The sequence below is a fragment of the Molossus molossus genome, unplaced genomic scaffold, assembly GCF_014108415.1.
Source record: "Molossus molossus isolate mMolMol1 unplaced genomic scaffold, mMolMol1.p scaffold_m16_p_10, whole genome shotgun sequence".
NCBI lineage: Eukaryota > Metazoa > Chordata > Mammalia > Chiroptera > Molossidae > Molossus > Molossus molossus.
Genome location: NW_023425345.1, coordinates 109206050 through 109221590, shown reverse-complemented (window position 1 = coordinate 109221590; position 15541 = coordinate 109206050). Strand labels below are relative to the sequence as shown.

Sequence of the window (15541 nt, the reverse complement as noted above, 5' to 3'; positions counted from 1 at the left end):
GTACCTAGGTTGAGGTTCATCCCTGGCTTTGGTTGGGTCGTGTAGGAAGCAACCAGTCGATGTGTCTCTCTCATGTAGATGTTTCTCACTCTCTCCCTCCCTGCCATTCTATCTGAAGATAAATAGAAAAATATCCTCGGGTGAAGATTAAAAAAGATATAAATACACACACACATATATGTATATAATTTTAAAAGAAGGTATAATTCTAAGACCTTGGTTGAATTTTTCCATTTTGCTGTTCTGAGTTAGGACCCTCTGATGTACTGTCTAGTGTCTGCAGAGAACTCTAACTGAATTCACAGATCTGTCATCTTTGAATGGGTTTAAGACTGTTTAAAACTGTTTCAAACTTACCTAAATTTAACTATTTATATCAACCCTAGAATTTCTGGAGGGTAAATGATAAGATACTGGTTACACGTCTAAAACATACAGTTCATAATTTTAGACTGTGTCACTAGATTGTTGATTCTTAGTGGAGTTATGTGAATTATGCGAGGTATGCTACCAGACAGGTAAGTGCACATTGACACTATGTGGTGTTCTCGTCCTCACACTTGTTGTCGTGGCTGTTGGTTTGCAGAGCACAGACTGCAGAGCTGTGATTAGCACCGTGGACGGGAGCTCCTTGGATAGCAGTGGATTTTCTCTCCACATCGGTTTGTCTGATGCATATCTCCCAAGGATGTGGGTTGAAAAACATCCAGAGAAAGACAGCGAGGTATTGTCCTTCTTACTTAAAGTAGGAGACTGTTGAAAAAGTATTTCTGAATAAATTATTTAAACTTGTAAATTATTGCTAGTCTTGAAAGCTAGCATTAATAAATGAGCTCACTGCATCCCAAGATTCTACAGCTAAAAATATTGGTGATATCAAGCATGACAAACTTCGGAGGTTTCAACCAAAATTCCCAGGTGGCTTAGTTCCTTGTAAATATTGTAATTTTTACCTTAATCCCCAACGAAAGGAACATCTGCCTTCACATGCTACACTGATTTGTCTGTATAGTTTTTAAATATTGATACTGTAAAAAAGAGATACAAAGTTATTATGGCCATATGGCTGTGATGAAGAATCTCTTGTTATCAAAATAAAAATCAAGAGTGACATCAGCAAGATGGTTGAATAAGATGTTCCTTGAATGTATTTTTCCTGCCAACAATAATGTGGCATCCATCCATCCATCCGAGCCATCCATCCATCCATCCATTCATCCATCCATCCATCCATCCATCCATCCGAGCCATTCATCCATTCATCCATCTCTCCATCCATCCAGCCAGCCAGCCAGCCATCCAGCCAGCCAGCCAGCCATTCAGCCATCCATCCAGCTAGCCATCCTGCCTGTGTAAGAGCTTTGGGATCCAGGTAGGGGACTGTGAAGCCCCAGTACAGGCCAACACCTGAGGATAGTCATTTTGACCAAGCAGTCTCACACCCAAGCCACAGACTCACTGACCATAGTTCCAGCTGATGAAATAGACACAGCTTTATATCCCTGAGCAATTATCTACAGCTCTGTTTGGCTTGGTCCTGTCATCAGGACCATATGCCATGGAACCCAGGGGGAGTCAGGCATATAAGACTTGGTGCCAGCTGTGGATGCTGATGTGGCCAGTGAACTGGCTCTAGTCACTGTCAGCTATGGTCTGGGACCCCCTGGAGGTAAGGCCACCAAATTTTGTCAGCATACAAAAATTAGTCATATTTCTGTACACTAACAACAACTTTTCTGAAAAAGAAATAAAAAGTATAAAATACTTAGGAATAAATTTAATCAAGGAGATGGAAGATCTGTACACTAAAAACTATAGACATTGATAAAAGAAATTGAAGAAGGCACAAATAAATGGAAAGATATCCCATGATGGAACTATAAAACACCACAAATAGCCAGAGAAATCTTGAGAAAGAAGAACAAAGCTGGAACCATCACACTTCCTGGTTTCAAATTATAATACAAAGCTATAGTAATTAAAACAGTATGGCACTAGCCTAAAAACAGACACATGGACCAATGGAACAGAATTGAGAGCCAGGAGTAAACTCATACCTATACAGTCAATATTCATTTGATGAGGGATCCAAGAATACTCAATGAACAAAGGATAGTCTTTTCAGTAAATGGTTTTGGGAAAACTAGATATCCACATACCTTTTGAAATTGAACCCCTATCTTACACCACTCACAGAAATAATTCAAAATTGATTAAAGACTTAAATGTAAGTTCTGAAACTATATCTTCTAGAAGAAAACATAGGGGGAAAGCTCCTTGGCATTAGTCTTGCTAACAAGTTTTTGTATGACACCAAAAGCACAGCAACAAAAGCAAAAATAAACAAGTGGGACTCCATAAAAATAAAAGTTTTTTTTTCTGCACAGCAGAGGAAACCATCAGCAAAATGAAGAGGCAGCCTATGGAATAGGAGAAAATATTTGCAAACTATATATATATCATATAAGGGGTTAATATCTAAAAGATGTAAGAAACTCATAAACTCAATAGCAGAAACACTGATAATCTGATTTAAAAATAAGCAAAGGACTTGAGTAGACATTTTCCCAAAGAGAACATACAGATGGCCAAAGGGTACATGAGAAAAACACACAATATCACTAATAAACAGGGAAATGCAAATCAAATCGCAAAGAGGTACCACCTCACACCTGTGTGGACAGCTGTCTTCAGAGACAAGACAGGAAGTATTGGAAAGGATGCGAAGAAAAAGGAATTCTTGTGTGTTGTTGGTGGAAATGCAAATTGGTACAGCCACTGTGGAAAACAGAGGTTCCTCAAAACATTAAAAATAAAACTATTATATGAAGCAATTGCACTTTGGGTCATATATTCAAAGAAAGTAAAATCACTCTCAAAGAGATATCTGCACCTCCATATTGACAATCAAGACATAGAAATTATTCACAATCAAGACATAGAAACAATCTAAGTGTCCATCGACAGATGAATGGTTAGAGAAAATGTGAGATAGATAGACAGATAATTATTCTGCCATTAAAAGAAAGGAAATCCTGCCATATGCAAAAATATTGATGAACCTTGGGGTATTATGTTAAATGAAATAAATCAGATAAAGACAAATACTGTATGATTTCACTTATGTATGGAATTGAAAAAGTTGAGCTCATAGAAACAGTAGAATGGTGGTTGCCAGGGGCTGAGGTTAGGGGGTAGAAATGGAGAGATGTTTGTCAAAGGGAACTAACTTCTAGTTATAAGAGGAATAAGTTCTGAGTATCTAATACACAGCGTGGTGACTGTAGTTAACAGTATTGAGTTATATACTTGAAAGTTGCCAAGAGAATAGATCTCAAATGTTCTCACTACAAAAAAATAGTTATGTGAGGTAATGGATATGCTGACTAGCCTTATTTTGCTGATCACTTCACAATATTTACGTGCATCAAATCATCACATTGTACATCTTTAGCTTGCTCAGTATTATAAATCAACTGTATCTCAATAAAGCTAAGGGAATATTGTAATATTTATTAATTTTAGAGAGAGAAAGGAAGAGAGAGAGAGAGAGAAACATTGATTTGTGGTTTCACTTCTTTATGTGTTCATTGGTCAGTTCTCATATGTGACTGGGGAGCAATCCCACAACTGTGGCATATTGGGATGATGCTTCAGGGAACTGAGCTACCTGGCCAGGGCTAAGGGACCTTTTTAGAAAATGGAAACTTATATGATAGTGCTTGTACTTTAAGTATTGATTGATTAATAAATAAAATAAAAGATAATTATGTATACTTTATTTATTTATTTTTATTAATTTATTTTTGTTACAGATGTTTCTCCTTTTTCCCCACATTGACTCTCTCCTCCCCATCCCCCCCCCCACCTCATCCCCAGTTTTCTTGTCTATGTCCATTGATTATGCATACATGCATATAAGTTCTGTGGTTTATCCCCTGCCCCTCTTCCTAGGAATGTCAGTTCATACCCTGCTTCTACATCTCTGGGTTTATTTTGTTCATCAGTTTGTTTAGTTAATTATATTCCAGAAATAAGTGAGATCATGTGATATTTGTCTTTCTCTGCTTGACTTGTTTTGCTTAGCATAATACTTTCCAGGTCTCTCCATGTCATCTCAAAGGATAAGAGATCTTTCTTTCTTAGAGCTGCATAGTACTCCATTGTGTACATGTACCACAGCTATTTTATCCACACATCTACTGATGGACACTTGGGCTGTTTCCAGATGTTAGCTATTGTAATTAGTGCTGCTGTGAACATAAGGGTACATATATTCTTTCTGATTGGTGTTTCAGGCTTCTTAGGGTATATTCAGTAAAAACTGAACTGGGTCAAATGGCAGTTTAATTTTTAATTTTCTGAGGTAACACCATAGTGTTTTCCATAGTGGCTGCACCAGTCTGCATTCCCACCAGCAGTGTATGTACTAGGGTCCCCTTTTCTCCATGCCTTTGCCAGCCCTGTTGTTTGATAATTTGTTGATGGTGGCCATTCTGACAGGTGTGAAGTGATACCTCATTTGCATCTCTCTGATGATTAGTGATGTTGAGCATTTCTTCATATACCTCTTGGCCATTTGTATGTCCTGTTTGGAGAGGTGTCTCTTTAGGTCCTCTGCCCATTTTTTAATTGGCTTCTTTGTCTTCCTTTTGTTGAACATCATTAAAATGTCCATACTACCCAAAGCTATATGTAGATTCAATGCAATTTCCATCAAAATACCAATGATATACTTCACAAAACTAGAACAAATACTCTAAAAGTTTATATGGAACCAACAAAGGCCCTGAATAATCACAGGAATCTTGAAAAAGAAGAACAAAGTAGGAGGGATCACAATACCAGATTTCAGGTTATAATACAAAGCCACTGTAATCAAAACAGCTTGGTACTGGCACAAGAACAGGCACATAGATCAATGGAACAGAACAAAGAACCCAGAAATGGACCCAAGGCAATGTGCTCAATTAATATTTGACAAAGGTGGCAAGAGCACACACTGGAGTCAAAACAGCCTCTTCAATAAATGGTGCTGAGAAAATTGAACAGTTACATGCATTTAATGAAACTAGATGATCAACACCATACACAAGAATAAACTCAAACTGGATAAAAGACTTAAATGTGACTCCTGATTCCATAAAAATCCTAGAAGTAAATGCAGGCAACAAAATCTCGGACATTAGACGCAGCAGAATATTTACTGATACATCACCTAAGTAAACAGAAACAAAGGAGAAAATGATCACATGGGACTACATCAAACTAAAAAGCTTCTGCACAGCAAAAGAAACAATCATCAAAATGGAAAGGCAACCCACTGCATGGGAGAGCATAACTGCCAATGATACATCAGATAAGGGGTTAATTTCCAAAATATATAGAATTATGTATATTTTAATCACAATAGTAGCTATTCCTTTTAGAATAGCACGTGATATATGTGAGAGAAACAGACACATTATTTGTTCATTCTTCAGATAGTGTTGATACCATATAAATTTTCAGATATTAATTCTATATTAATTTTTGACCTCTCAGGGATTTATGGACTATATGTTGGGATCGCCAGATCTCACATTCTCCTTTTCTTTTTTTTAGTCCTCACCTGTTCCATTGACTTCTAGATAGAGTGGGAGGGAGGGAGAGAGAGACAGATAGAGAGAATGAAACATCAATGTGAGAGAGACACATCAATTGGTTGCCTCCTGCAGTACCCCAACCGGGGCTGGGATTGATCCCACAACCATGGTACATGCCCTTGCCTGGGAATCGAACCCAAGATTCTTCTGTCTGTGGGCAGATGCTCCAGCAGTTGATCCAAACCAGCCAGGGCTCATGTTCTACTTTTACAAGTAGGTCTTTTCTAATAAAAATGACACATTTATGCCAAATCCTACAAACCCTAGCTCTATGTATATCTTGCTTTGTACCTTGGAGGGATGCCTGAAATATTGGTAACACATAAACTAAATTCTCTTCCAAATGCCACAGTTGAGCATGGTAAACTGATGACCCCTGTAGTTTCAGGAATAAGCACGATTTAATTCACCTTTTCTGTAAACATGGTTTTTTGTACATTGTGTGTGCTTTAAATGAAATACACACACATGCCCCCATCATTGTGCTTCTACCTCTCCCTGTGAGGCTTTTGGAGTTCTTGTGTCAGCTGTTCCCATGGCAGGTGACACCTTGCCACTAGAGCTGGAGACCTCGGGAGAAGCACGGGCCTTAGCCCAGGGGCCTTATCCAGTTTGCAGGGCGCCTCCTTTACCCCCAGTGCTCTGTCCCAATCACATCCATTGTTTAGAGAGATTGTGTGGGTAGGTTTTTGGATCAAAATGTTGTGGTCTTTTGACACATGAACTCATGTCAATTTGAACAAGCCAGACCGTGTAAATTGTAAGAAGCATCAGTCCAGCGCCTTTTTCTTCTTTCAGGCCTGCATGCTTGTGTTCCACCCAGATCTTGGCATCACCGCCCCCGACAGAGCTGAGGAGTGTGAAGTGATCATTTGTCTCGACTGTTCCAGCTCCATGGAGGGTGCGACATTCTTGCAAGCCAAGCAGATCGCCTTATATGCACTGTCCTTGGTGGGTCAGAGGCAGAAGATGAACGTTGTCAAGTTTGGCTCAGGTGAGTGCTCTTTGACCTGGCCACAGTGTGCTTCCTCCTGACTCTCAGCATATTTGGGGGTAGAGGTGATGGCTGTCTGCATTCCTGGCTTCATCTTTGGAGTGAGAAGTAGCATAGCATAGTGTTTAGGAACTCTGGACCCAGGTTCCTAGGTTCAAATCCCAGATCAACCACATACTAGCTCTAGGTGTCACCTGGAGCAAGTTACTTGAACATTTTGTGCCTCCGTTTCCTCATCTGTATTCTGGAGGTAATAGTCCCTACGTCACAGTGCTGTTGTAAGGAGTGAACTAATGTGTGCGAAGGACTTGCAACAGCCTCGTTCATAGTAAGTGCTTTATAAACATTACAGTTATCACCAGTTGAACCAAAGGCAAGACCCCAGGTCTGACAAGTATGAGGGTCCAAGGATATGGACAGAACACATGAAATGAGCACAGTAGTAGAAGTTTATAAGGAATGATCTCAGCAAGCATCAGATTGGCCCTATCAGAAGACAGGTAATGCCTTCTCCAGGTGGGGGCCCAGGGCCATCTCAGGCACCAGCAGGAGGCACTTGAGAGATGAGAGAAGGCACACAGAGTGGAGTGAGGGGACATCATGTCCTGTTGGTTCTTCCATGTCATTTAGCAGAAGGCCCAGCCCCTTTATGAAGGAGCCAGGGTTTGCTACTGCTGGAGGCAGAGGCCATGGAAGGAGAGTGTGTCCCTGTGGCCACGCTGCCTCTAACTCATGATGCCCGCATCTGACCGCAATCTGCTACCAAACAGCTCACACGTAATTTCACTCAGAACCTTTTGCACAGTGAAGTGCATGGCTTTCGCCAGAATGTATTATTGAAAGGAATACTGATCAAACATTTTTACTTGTTAGTGGTCAATAAAGTGAATATTTAATAGCAACTCACTCCAGTCTTATTACACAGGTTACCAGGAGTTATTTTCATTCCCTAAGTACAGCACAAGCAGCAACGTGCCCGCCGAGTTCATTGCGGTGAGTGAAAGCGCCGCCCTTCGTCTCCCGAGTCTGTTTCTGTCCAGTCCCACCAGCGCTGCCCGAGACCAGTCAGAGCTCCCTGGCCTTCCATGTGTGTGGGTGGGCTCTTTTATTTCACTGACAAAACCAATATGAACTCATTGAAAAAAATTTGGAGATTAAAACGTGTAGGAAAAAAATCACCCACTGTTGCACCACCCAGGTCTAACCAGCATGAACAGTTTTGCAGTGTTTTCTTCTGTCCCTTTTCCTCTTTGTGTTAAATGGAGCGAATGCAGAATGACCAGTCACCTTTCAGTCCAGGCTGGCAGGAGGTGTTCGATCTAACAATCCTTTGCAAACCATAAAAAAGCAGATGAGTGTGACGTGAAATAAACTCCAAGGATGTAAATGAGGTTCCACAAATGTGTAATTAGGGAAAAGACCTTTTCAGGGATGATACTTCATGATAAACCCTCATGAGAGACTTGCTCAGTAAATGACCAGAGTGAATGGTGAAGGTCCCAGAAAGGGACAGATTGTTCTTCTCACTCTCTGCAGTCTGCCTCGCCCACCATGGGGAACACCGACTTCTGGAAAACGCTCCGCTATCTAAGTTTGCTGCCCCCTTCTCGAGGGACGCGGAACATCCTCCTGGTGTCTGACGGCCACCTCCGGGAGGAGGGCCTGACGCTGCAGCTCGTGCGGAGACACGTGGGGCACACCCGGCTGTTCTGCTGTGGTGTGGGGTGAGTTGCACCACCAGGCCGCCAAGAGCAGCCTAGGAGCAGGCATCTTGTCCCACATGGGCTTCCTGGCAGTTGCGAGGTTGACACCTGTGTACAGAAGCCATTTAGTGTACAGATGCGGAGCTCTGTACTGTGTGCCAGGCTGCCTGGATCTCAGGCCGAGAGCTGGCCTCGTATTAGCTATGACCTTGGCCAACTTGCTTCATCTCTATAAAATGAAGGCGTCGACGCAGAAACACTGGGGATTGAGTGAACCTTACAAATGGAAAGCACTTAGAACAGACTGGCCCATGGCAGACACCAAAGCAATGTCTGTCATTTTGCATAAAAATCCAAATGTCCAGCCTATTCTGAAAAGCAAGCCCATAGCAGTTTCTGGCGGGACAGAGGGTCTGCTGCCTGAGGCCCCACCGCCTGCTCTGCTCCGTAGGACACCTTGTCGCTGAGCTTCCTGGGAGGTGTGCTTTGTCAGACCCTGAGATGCACAGAGAATCTGTCTCTGGGGAGGCCGGACCCAGTGACTATTGGAATCAGCCCCTCCCCAGTTATAGTCAGCTTTTCTGGTTGAGCTGAGGCATGTACTGTACATATAAGGGACATACCAAACCAAAGGGGCTGGACGGGGTTTGCACACACTGCCAGTCTGCGCCTCCTGTGCTCCCCCTATAGTCACCGCCCTGGCGTGGCCATCAGGTCTCCCCTTCCCCACACTGCTATCCTAGGCCCTGGGCTTCTGCCGTGATCCAGGGCCCTCGATGACCCTGGGTGGCCCTCCCTGCCTGCCCAGAGGGCTCTTCTCTCTGCCCCTCCTCAGTCCCAGCTCCTACTCCTGTTCTCTGGAACCTGAGGCCTAACAGGGCATCACAGGCCAGCCAGGAAATGTGTCCAACCCATGGCGGACTCCCCCAGGAATTGTTCCTCACAGAATGTCGTCTGAATAGTGTGCACTTGTGGACACGGGGTGGGAGCCATGAGCCTGCCATGGGAGGTGTCTTCTCCCCCTGCAGTCGGCACCCTGCTTCATCTCCTGGTCACAGCAACACTTGTCCCCCCTCCCCCATGCGGGGCCCAGCTGGGCTCAGACCCTCAGAGCGGAGGCTGCTGTGTCCTTGCTGAGGATCTGTCATGGGACAGACCCTGCTCAGCTCAGGCCACAGTCCTGTGTGGGGTATAGACAGACAGGCAGACAGCAATCCAGAACCTCGAAGGAAAGAAAGGGAATGTGAGGGGGACTGTGCTGGGTGACAGCTGAATTATTACTGACTTTTTGTCCAGTTTTAGGATCTTTCTAAATATTTCTGCCTCACTTGTGTTCGAAAACTCCAGCAAGATGCTGTGAGTTCTCCAGGAGCAGAGGCTGTTCCTCCCGCCATGTAACACGTTGTCTTCTGAATCCACACACAGAAAAAGTTCTAAGTAGCCTTACTAACTGATGGAATTTATAAAATACAGAGAAACCCAGCTGAAGGGTTTTCTAATCAGTGTTGTGATCACTACCAGTTGATTTCGAGAGCTGAGGACAAATCTGGTCTTGATCCATGAGAAAGTGTCAGAGATAACTTTCTTAAGCTGTTTTTCTGAAAAGTTATTATTTCTTTAATGTCTGAGGAGGAAACTCTGTAAGAAAGTCATTCTTGATAGGTGTAGAATTATTATCAAGAGAAATTTAATAGGACATTGTCATTTAAATATCAGAGATTATCTTTGCTAGAATGAAAGTTACTTCTTTATACCTTTTGCTATGTAGATGTGGGGCAAATTTCAAGATGTAGACTTTATAACCCTTTGCCAGTTCTTGGCTTTGGAGTCAAATTTGAGCAGCTTTGACAGTCCTTAAAAGTAGGTCGATCTGAATCAGCATTCTGGTACCCTTTGGGGGGGTTTTCAGAATCATCTGCTCCCTCCTTCAATAAATCAGAAGTCAAGAATTTGTGCTTTTATTCTGTTGTGAGAGTTTAGCCCTCTGATGTGTGGGAGCTTAAGTTACCCAAACCTTTCAATGTTTCATACTGTCTGTCCTGTTTAATCTCCTGAGCCTCAGCGACAGAGAGTAGCTTCTTCTGCATGTGATGTCTTTTGTTGAGTTTTGAACTGTGTCAACCTTGTTAACTACATGGACTTTCTAAAATTTTTTAAAAAGTAATACCTGTGAAATGTGATCAGTTCTACAGCAAATCGTCACATCTTAAGGATGCTGTCCCAGTGTGGTGCTGGACTATTTGAATATTTTAACTCAAAATCCAAACACAGTTGGAAAAAACAGGTACATTTCTCAAACATCTTAGTTCTAGTCTTATGTTTACATATGGAAATGTTATCTTTGTACTGATGTATCAGCAGTAACCAATACATCTGTGTTTTTACTAATGGGAATGGGGGCTAGAAAGAGGCAAAGGCACCCCGGCGTGCCCCCCACCTTGGTGCCCACTGACTTTCTACCTGGCAGGAGCACAGTGGAGAAGAAATTGGGTCCTTCTCCTAGCTAATAGTTTGATTTCTGCTTTATAAAATGTCATGGATTGATTTTTTTAAAGGAAAGTATTATACATGTTTTGCTAAAGTTAATTTTTTTTCAAACTGTAAGAGAAAGTTTATTTAGAAAGTCACAGAGGTGGAAGAAATGAGCAGTTGAAGAAATGGGCACAGGAAACAAGTTACAGAGGCAGAAGAAGGGCCTGGAGCTTAGGAGAGAGAGGCAAGAAGTGTGCCTGGGCATGCTCACGGGAGGGAGAGTACCTCAAATAAATTTTTATTGTGGCAAAATATACATAAAATGTATCATTTCAATCATACCTAAGCATGCAGTTCAGTGACATTGAGTATATTCACAATGTTAAGCAGCCATCAGCACCATCCATCCCATACTTTTCATCTTCCCAAACAGATCCCTGTCCCCATAAAACAACTCCCGACTCTCCCTTCCCCAGCCCCTGGCACCCACCCTTCTACTATCTTCTCTATAAAGTTGACGACTTTGGATACCCCGTATAGGTGGAATCATACTGTATTTGTCCTTTTGTGCCTGGCTTATTTTACCTGGCATAATGTCTTCAAGGTTCATCCACATTGTAGCCTGTGTCAGAATCTCCTTCCTTTTTAATGGCTAAATAATACGCATTGCCTATATTTACCACATTTTGTCCATTCATTTGTTGGTAGACATTTGGGTCGTTTCCACCTTTGGCTCTTATGAACCATGCTGCTATGAGTATTGGTAGACAAGCATGGTGTGAGACCCTGATTTCAATTATTTTAGGCATACACCCAGAAGTGGAACTGCCAGATCACATGGTAATTTTATGATTAGTTTTCTAGGAACTGCCACACCATTTTCACACAATGGCTGCACATTGTACATCCCCAGCAATGTACTAGGATTCTACAATGTACTGTTTTTCTACATTCTGGTCAATCCTTATTTTCCTTTTTTTTTGTTTTTTATAACAACCATGCTAATGGGTGTGCAGTTGTATCTCCCTGGGGGTTTGACGTACATTTCCATGATGACATATGATGTTAAATATCTTTTCGTGTGCTTATTAGCCATTTGTGCATCTTCTTTGGGGAAATGTCTGCTCAAGTCTTTGTAGGATTAATTTTTATAACTAGAATCTACTCCATATCAGAGCTGTATACTAGGAATTAACTAATGCAACACTTTTAGGGTGTTTTGTACCTTTAAATTATGTGCTAGTGCTATTATTAAAAATTCTACTTAAAATCTTTTTGGAAAAGTGTCCTGTAGCAGGAAGGGGTCAGGGGAGAGAGCTACAAATCTCAAAGGCCAGAATGTCATGTTTCTGTGCTCAGTAACTATTTTTTGGACACCACACTGAAAGAGAAATAATTCCTTTTTTATTAATAGATAGAAGACCAGATGACTCGGGCACGATCCCCGAGCTGCCACTCAATCTCTGTGAAGTGGCAGCAGCTCAGTCCTGGTGCACCTGAGCCCCTGCAGGCCCCGGCTCAGGTGCAGGCCTTGTTCCACAATGACCGGCTCTTGGTCTATGGCTTTATTCCTCACTGTACTCAGGTAAGGAGGCACCCAGTTTGTTTTACTGTGGGAAGAATGAGGTATTTTGCTAGTAATTTTTCTTTCTGTTTTTTCCCCTCTCCTTCTTCCCTGAATCATAATATCCTGGCAGGTTTTCTCTTCCCGGGATACAATGGATGGTTAACCAGGGGCCCTGAGCAAAGCACCGTGGAGTAGAAAAGCTAATAAAGATTGTTTTTTTTTCTATTTCAGGCAACTCTATGTGCATTAATTCATGAGAAAGAATTTTCTACGATGGTGTCAACTACTGAACTACAGAAGACAACTGGAATTGTAAGATTCAAAATGTAAACTGTGGACCTAGTGCTTGAAAGCTAATAATAATTTTATGTTTTCATATAGAATGCTCAATGTGCTTCCTGTGTTGACATTTCAGCACAATGAGGACACTTCAGTTTCTAACGTAGCAGTTCTTCATCTGTGTTCTTGAGTTTAGCCACGTTTGTATAGGCATCAGTGGGTGTGAATACCTGCAATTAAAGTGTGTATCTTATGCATGCAACATTTTCAGGGAGATTCTCAGAGATGTCCATGACTCAATAAAAGTTAAGTACCACTGGACTACCTATAGTAAATAACAGTAAATAGTAAATAACAGTAATAGCCTAAATAAAACATTTTTTGAGGCTGTATTTGATTTTTCTACTTTTGAATTAAAAGCAATGAGCCCTGGCTGGATGGCTTAGTTAGTTGGAATATTATCCTATATACCAAAAAGGTTGCAGGCTTGATTCTTGGTCAGGGCACATACTTAGGTTGCAGGTTTCATCCCTGGAGGGGCATATATAGGAGGCAACCAATCAATGTTTCTCTCCCTCCCACCCCTCAACTCAGTGAACCTATCGTTGAGAGAGGATTTAAAAATAAAAAGCAGATAAATTAGCACCAACAAGTTTGGAGTATTTCCATTAGTATTGAATCTACTATAGTAAGATCTGGAAATTCCTGGCCTGTCTCTGCTGTATTATATGTAGCTTGCTTTTCATGGGAGTATTTGTAAAGCCAGAGAAACTACTTCCCAGACATTGCTGAGTTTTGGGTGATTTTTTTAGATGTTTAAAATACAATGTGGCTTTTTTTACACTGACTCAATAATTATAATTATTAATTGCCAGTGACTTTGTATAGAACTTGAGGGAATTTCCATATTGTTTAAAAAATGGAATCTAAGGCAGAAATAAAGTAAAAGGATTTTACCTGGGAAGATGTCATTTTTCATAAAGTCACAATTTTTATAATTGTACTTCCTCTATGAACTGTGGTCTGACCAACAACACGATGGTAAGAGCTGGACTGCGTGGAAAGCGGACATTGCCATTTAAGATCAGTCTCTTTTGCAGCCATTTGAAAGGAGGAGAGAACCCTTCAGCACGGAGCCCACAGTCATGGTTGGGCACCATGGCACTGAGCTGGCCCCTCCTACGGTAGAGCAGTTCACATTTTTTGAAATAAATCGAATTGGCAAAATGACCCTTTATAGAAAAGGCAAAACTGCAGGGACAGAAAACAGATGAGCTGTTGCCAGGAGCTGGAGGGGTTTTTAAGGTGAAGGAACTGCTCTGTGTCTTTATTTCCATGGCGGTCACACAATTGGATACATTTAAAACTTATCAAACTGTACACTTTAAAACGGGTGAATTTTAGTGTCTGTAAATTACACCTCAGTTTTAAAAGTTTTCTATGTATGACTGTAATTAGCAGACATTGAAATCTTCTTTTCCTTTGTTACTTAAACAGATGATTCACAGGCTGGCTGCCCGGGCTCTGATCAGAGATTATGAAGACGGCATTCTCCACGAAAATGCAACGCATCACGAGGTTTGCGCTGTTCATAGCAAAAACTATTGTGTTTTGTACGTGGTGTTTCTTAAGTTGACTTATCCATGGACGTGGAGAGTGGTGCGCATTCCGGGCACGTGCTGTCACATCTGGGGTGCAGGAGCTCTGTAGCTGCCTCGAACTCTGGTGATGTGCCATCAGAGGGGCTGTAGGAGGCTCGGGCGTCTGTCACTGGTGTATTGTTGACAGTCATATTGTCCTCTTTCTGAAGAAGAGCCAGGTGCAGGGTCGGGGATCACTTGCCTAAGGACACACAGCGGGGACAAAGCCACTATGCTCCCTCTCAGCTGAGCTGACGAGGCGCCTGGCTGGGGTCCCACTCAGCCATTCTGCCACCATGGCCCTGCTGGTGCCTCTGAGGCTCTGGTTTTCAGAGAAGTTAGGAGCATTAAGACTCAGTGCCATCCTCAAAGGGAGGAACCAGCATGCCACACGGGCCACCGACTTCTTGCAAACAATGACAGCTTGTAAGGAGTGGCCTGTGTCTTCACTGCCCTCCTTCACTGCCCTTCTGTTAGCAGCCTGGAGTTCTGTTGTGCTTATGTCCCTCTTATCTCTGGGGTCACAACCAGCTCTGCCATCAGACAGTCCTGAGCAAGTCACTCCACCTGTCTACCCTTAGAGTCTCACCTAGAAAATGGGAGGCACAGACTGTCTAAAAGATTTTGGAAGCTCAGCATACTCCAGAGTGAGACTTCTTTGTAATTTACAAAGGGCTCTATAAATAGAATTATTCCTCCCTGGCTCAGCAGTTAGTGGGCCTGGAAGTGTCCTGGGTTTGATTCTAGTCAGGCATGAAGCTGGGTTGCAGGTTCAATCCTGGCTTTGGTCAGGGTTGTGTGGGAGGCAACTGATCTCTCTCTCTCCCTCTCTCTCTTCTACTCTCTCTGAAAATCAATGGGAAAAATACCCCAAGGTGAGGATTACTAAAATAAATAAATAAATAGAATCAATCCTTCTATGACTTGGCCCCTCAGTTGAGTAGAGAACATTTAGACACCAACTTGAGATATTTAGATAGGGCCATTGATTCAATATTTAGTTTGAAATTCTAGTTATGAAATCATTTGCTAGTTATAGAAAAAACCTTTTAGATCATTTAATACTTATTTAATGAAAAATAAAACAGGACATGTTTGCATTTGTTTTATTCTATCCTAGATGAAGAAGCAAATCTTAAAATCTCTGATTATTCAACTCAGTAAAGAAAACTCTCTCATATCACAGTTTACAAGCTTTGTGGCAATTGAGAAAAGGGTATGTACTTTTGTTAATTCATGGC

General features: G+C 42.0%; 1 protein-coding gene across 1 annotated transcript in view; it reads left to right on the top strand.

Annotated features, from left to right (window-relative positions):
* Positions 1-15541, top strand: part of PARP4 (poly(ADP-ribose) polymerase family member 4) — a 141430-nt gene that overhangs the window by 72175 nt on the left and 53714 nt on the right. The window contains exons 22-30 of the mRNA XM_036252164.1: positions 587-724; positions 6444-6639; positions 7565-7632; positions 8176-8363; positions 10527-10626; positions 12229-12399; positions 12613-12693; positions 14158-14238; positions 15421-15516. Coding sequence (XP_036108057.1) covers positions 587-724; positions 6444-6639; positions 7565-7632; positions 8176-8363; positions 10527-10626; positions 12229-12399; positions 12613-12693; positions 14158-14238; positions 15421-15516 — 1119 coding nt within the window. The remainder of the gene's footprint in view (positions 1-586; positions 725-6443; positions 6640-7564; positions 7633-8175; positions 8364-10526; positions 10627-12228; positions 12400-12612; positions 12694-14157; positions 14239-15420; positions 15517-15541) is intronic.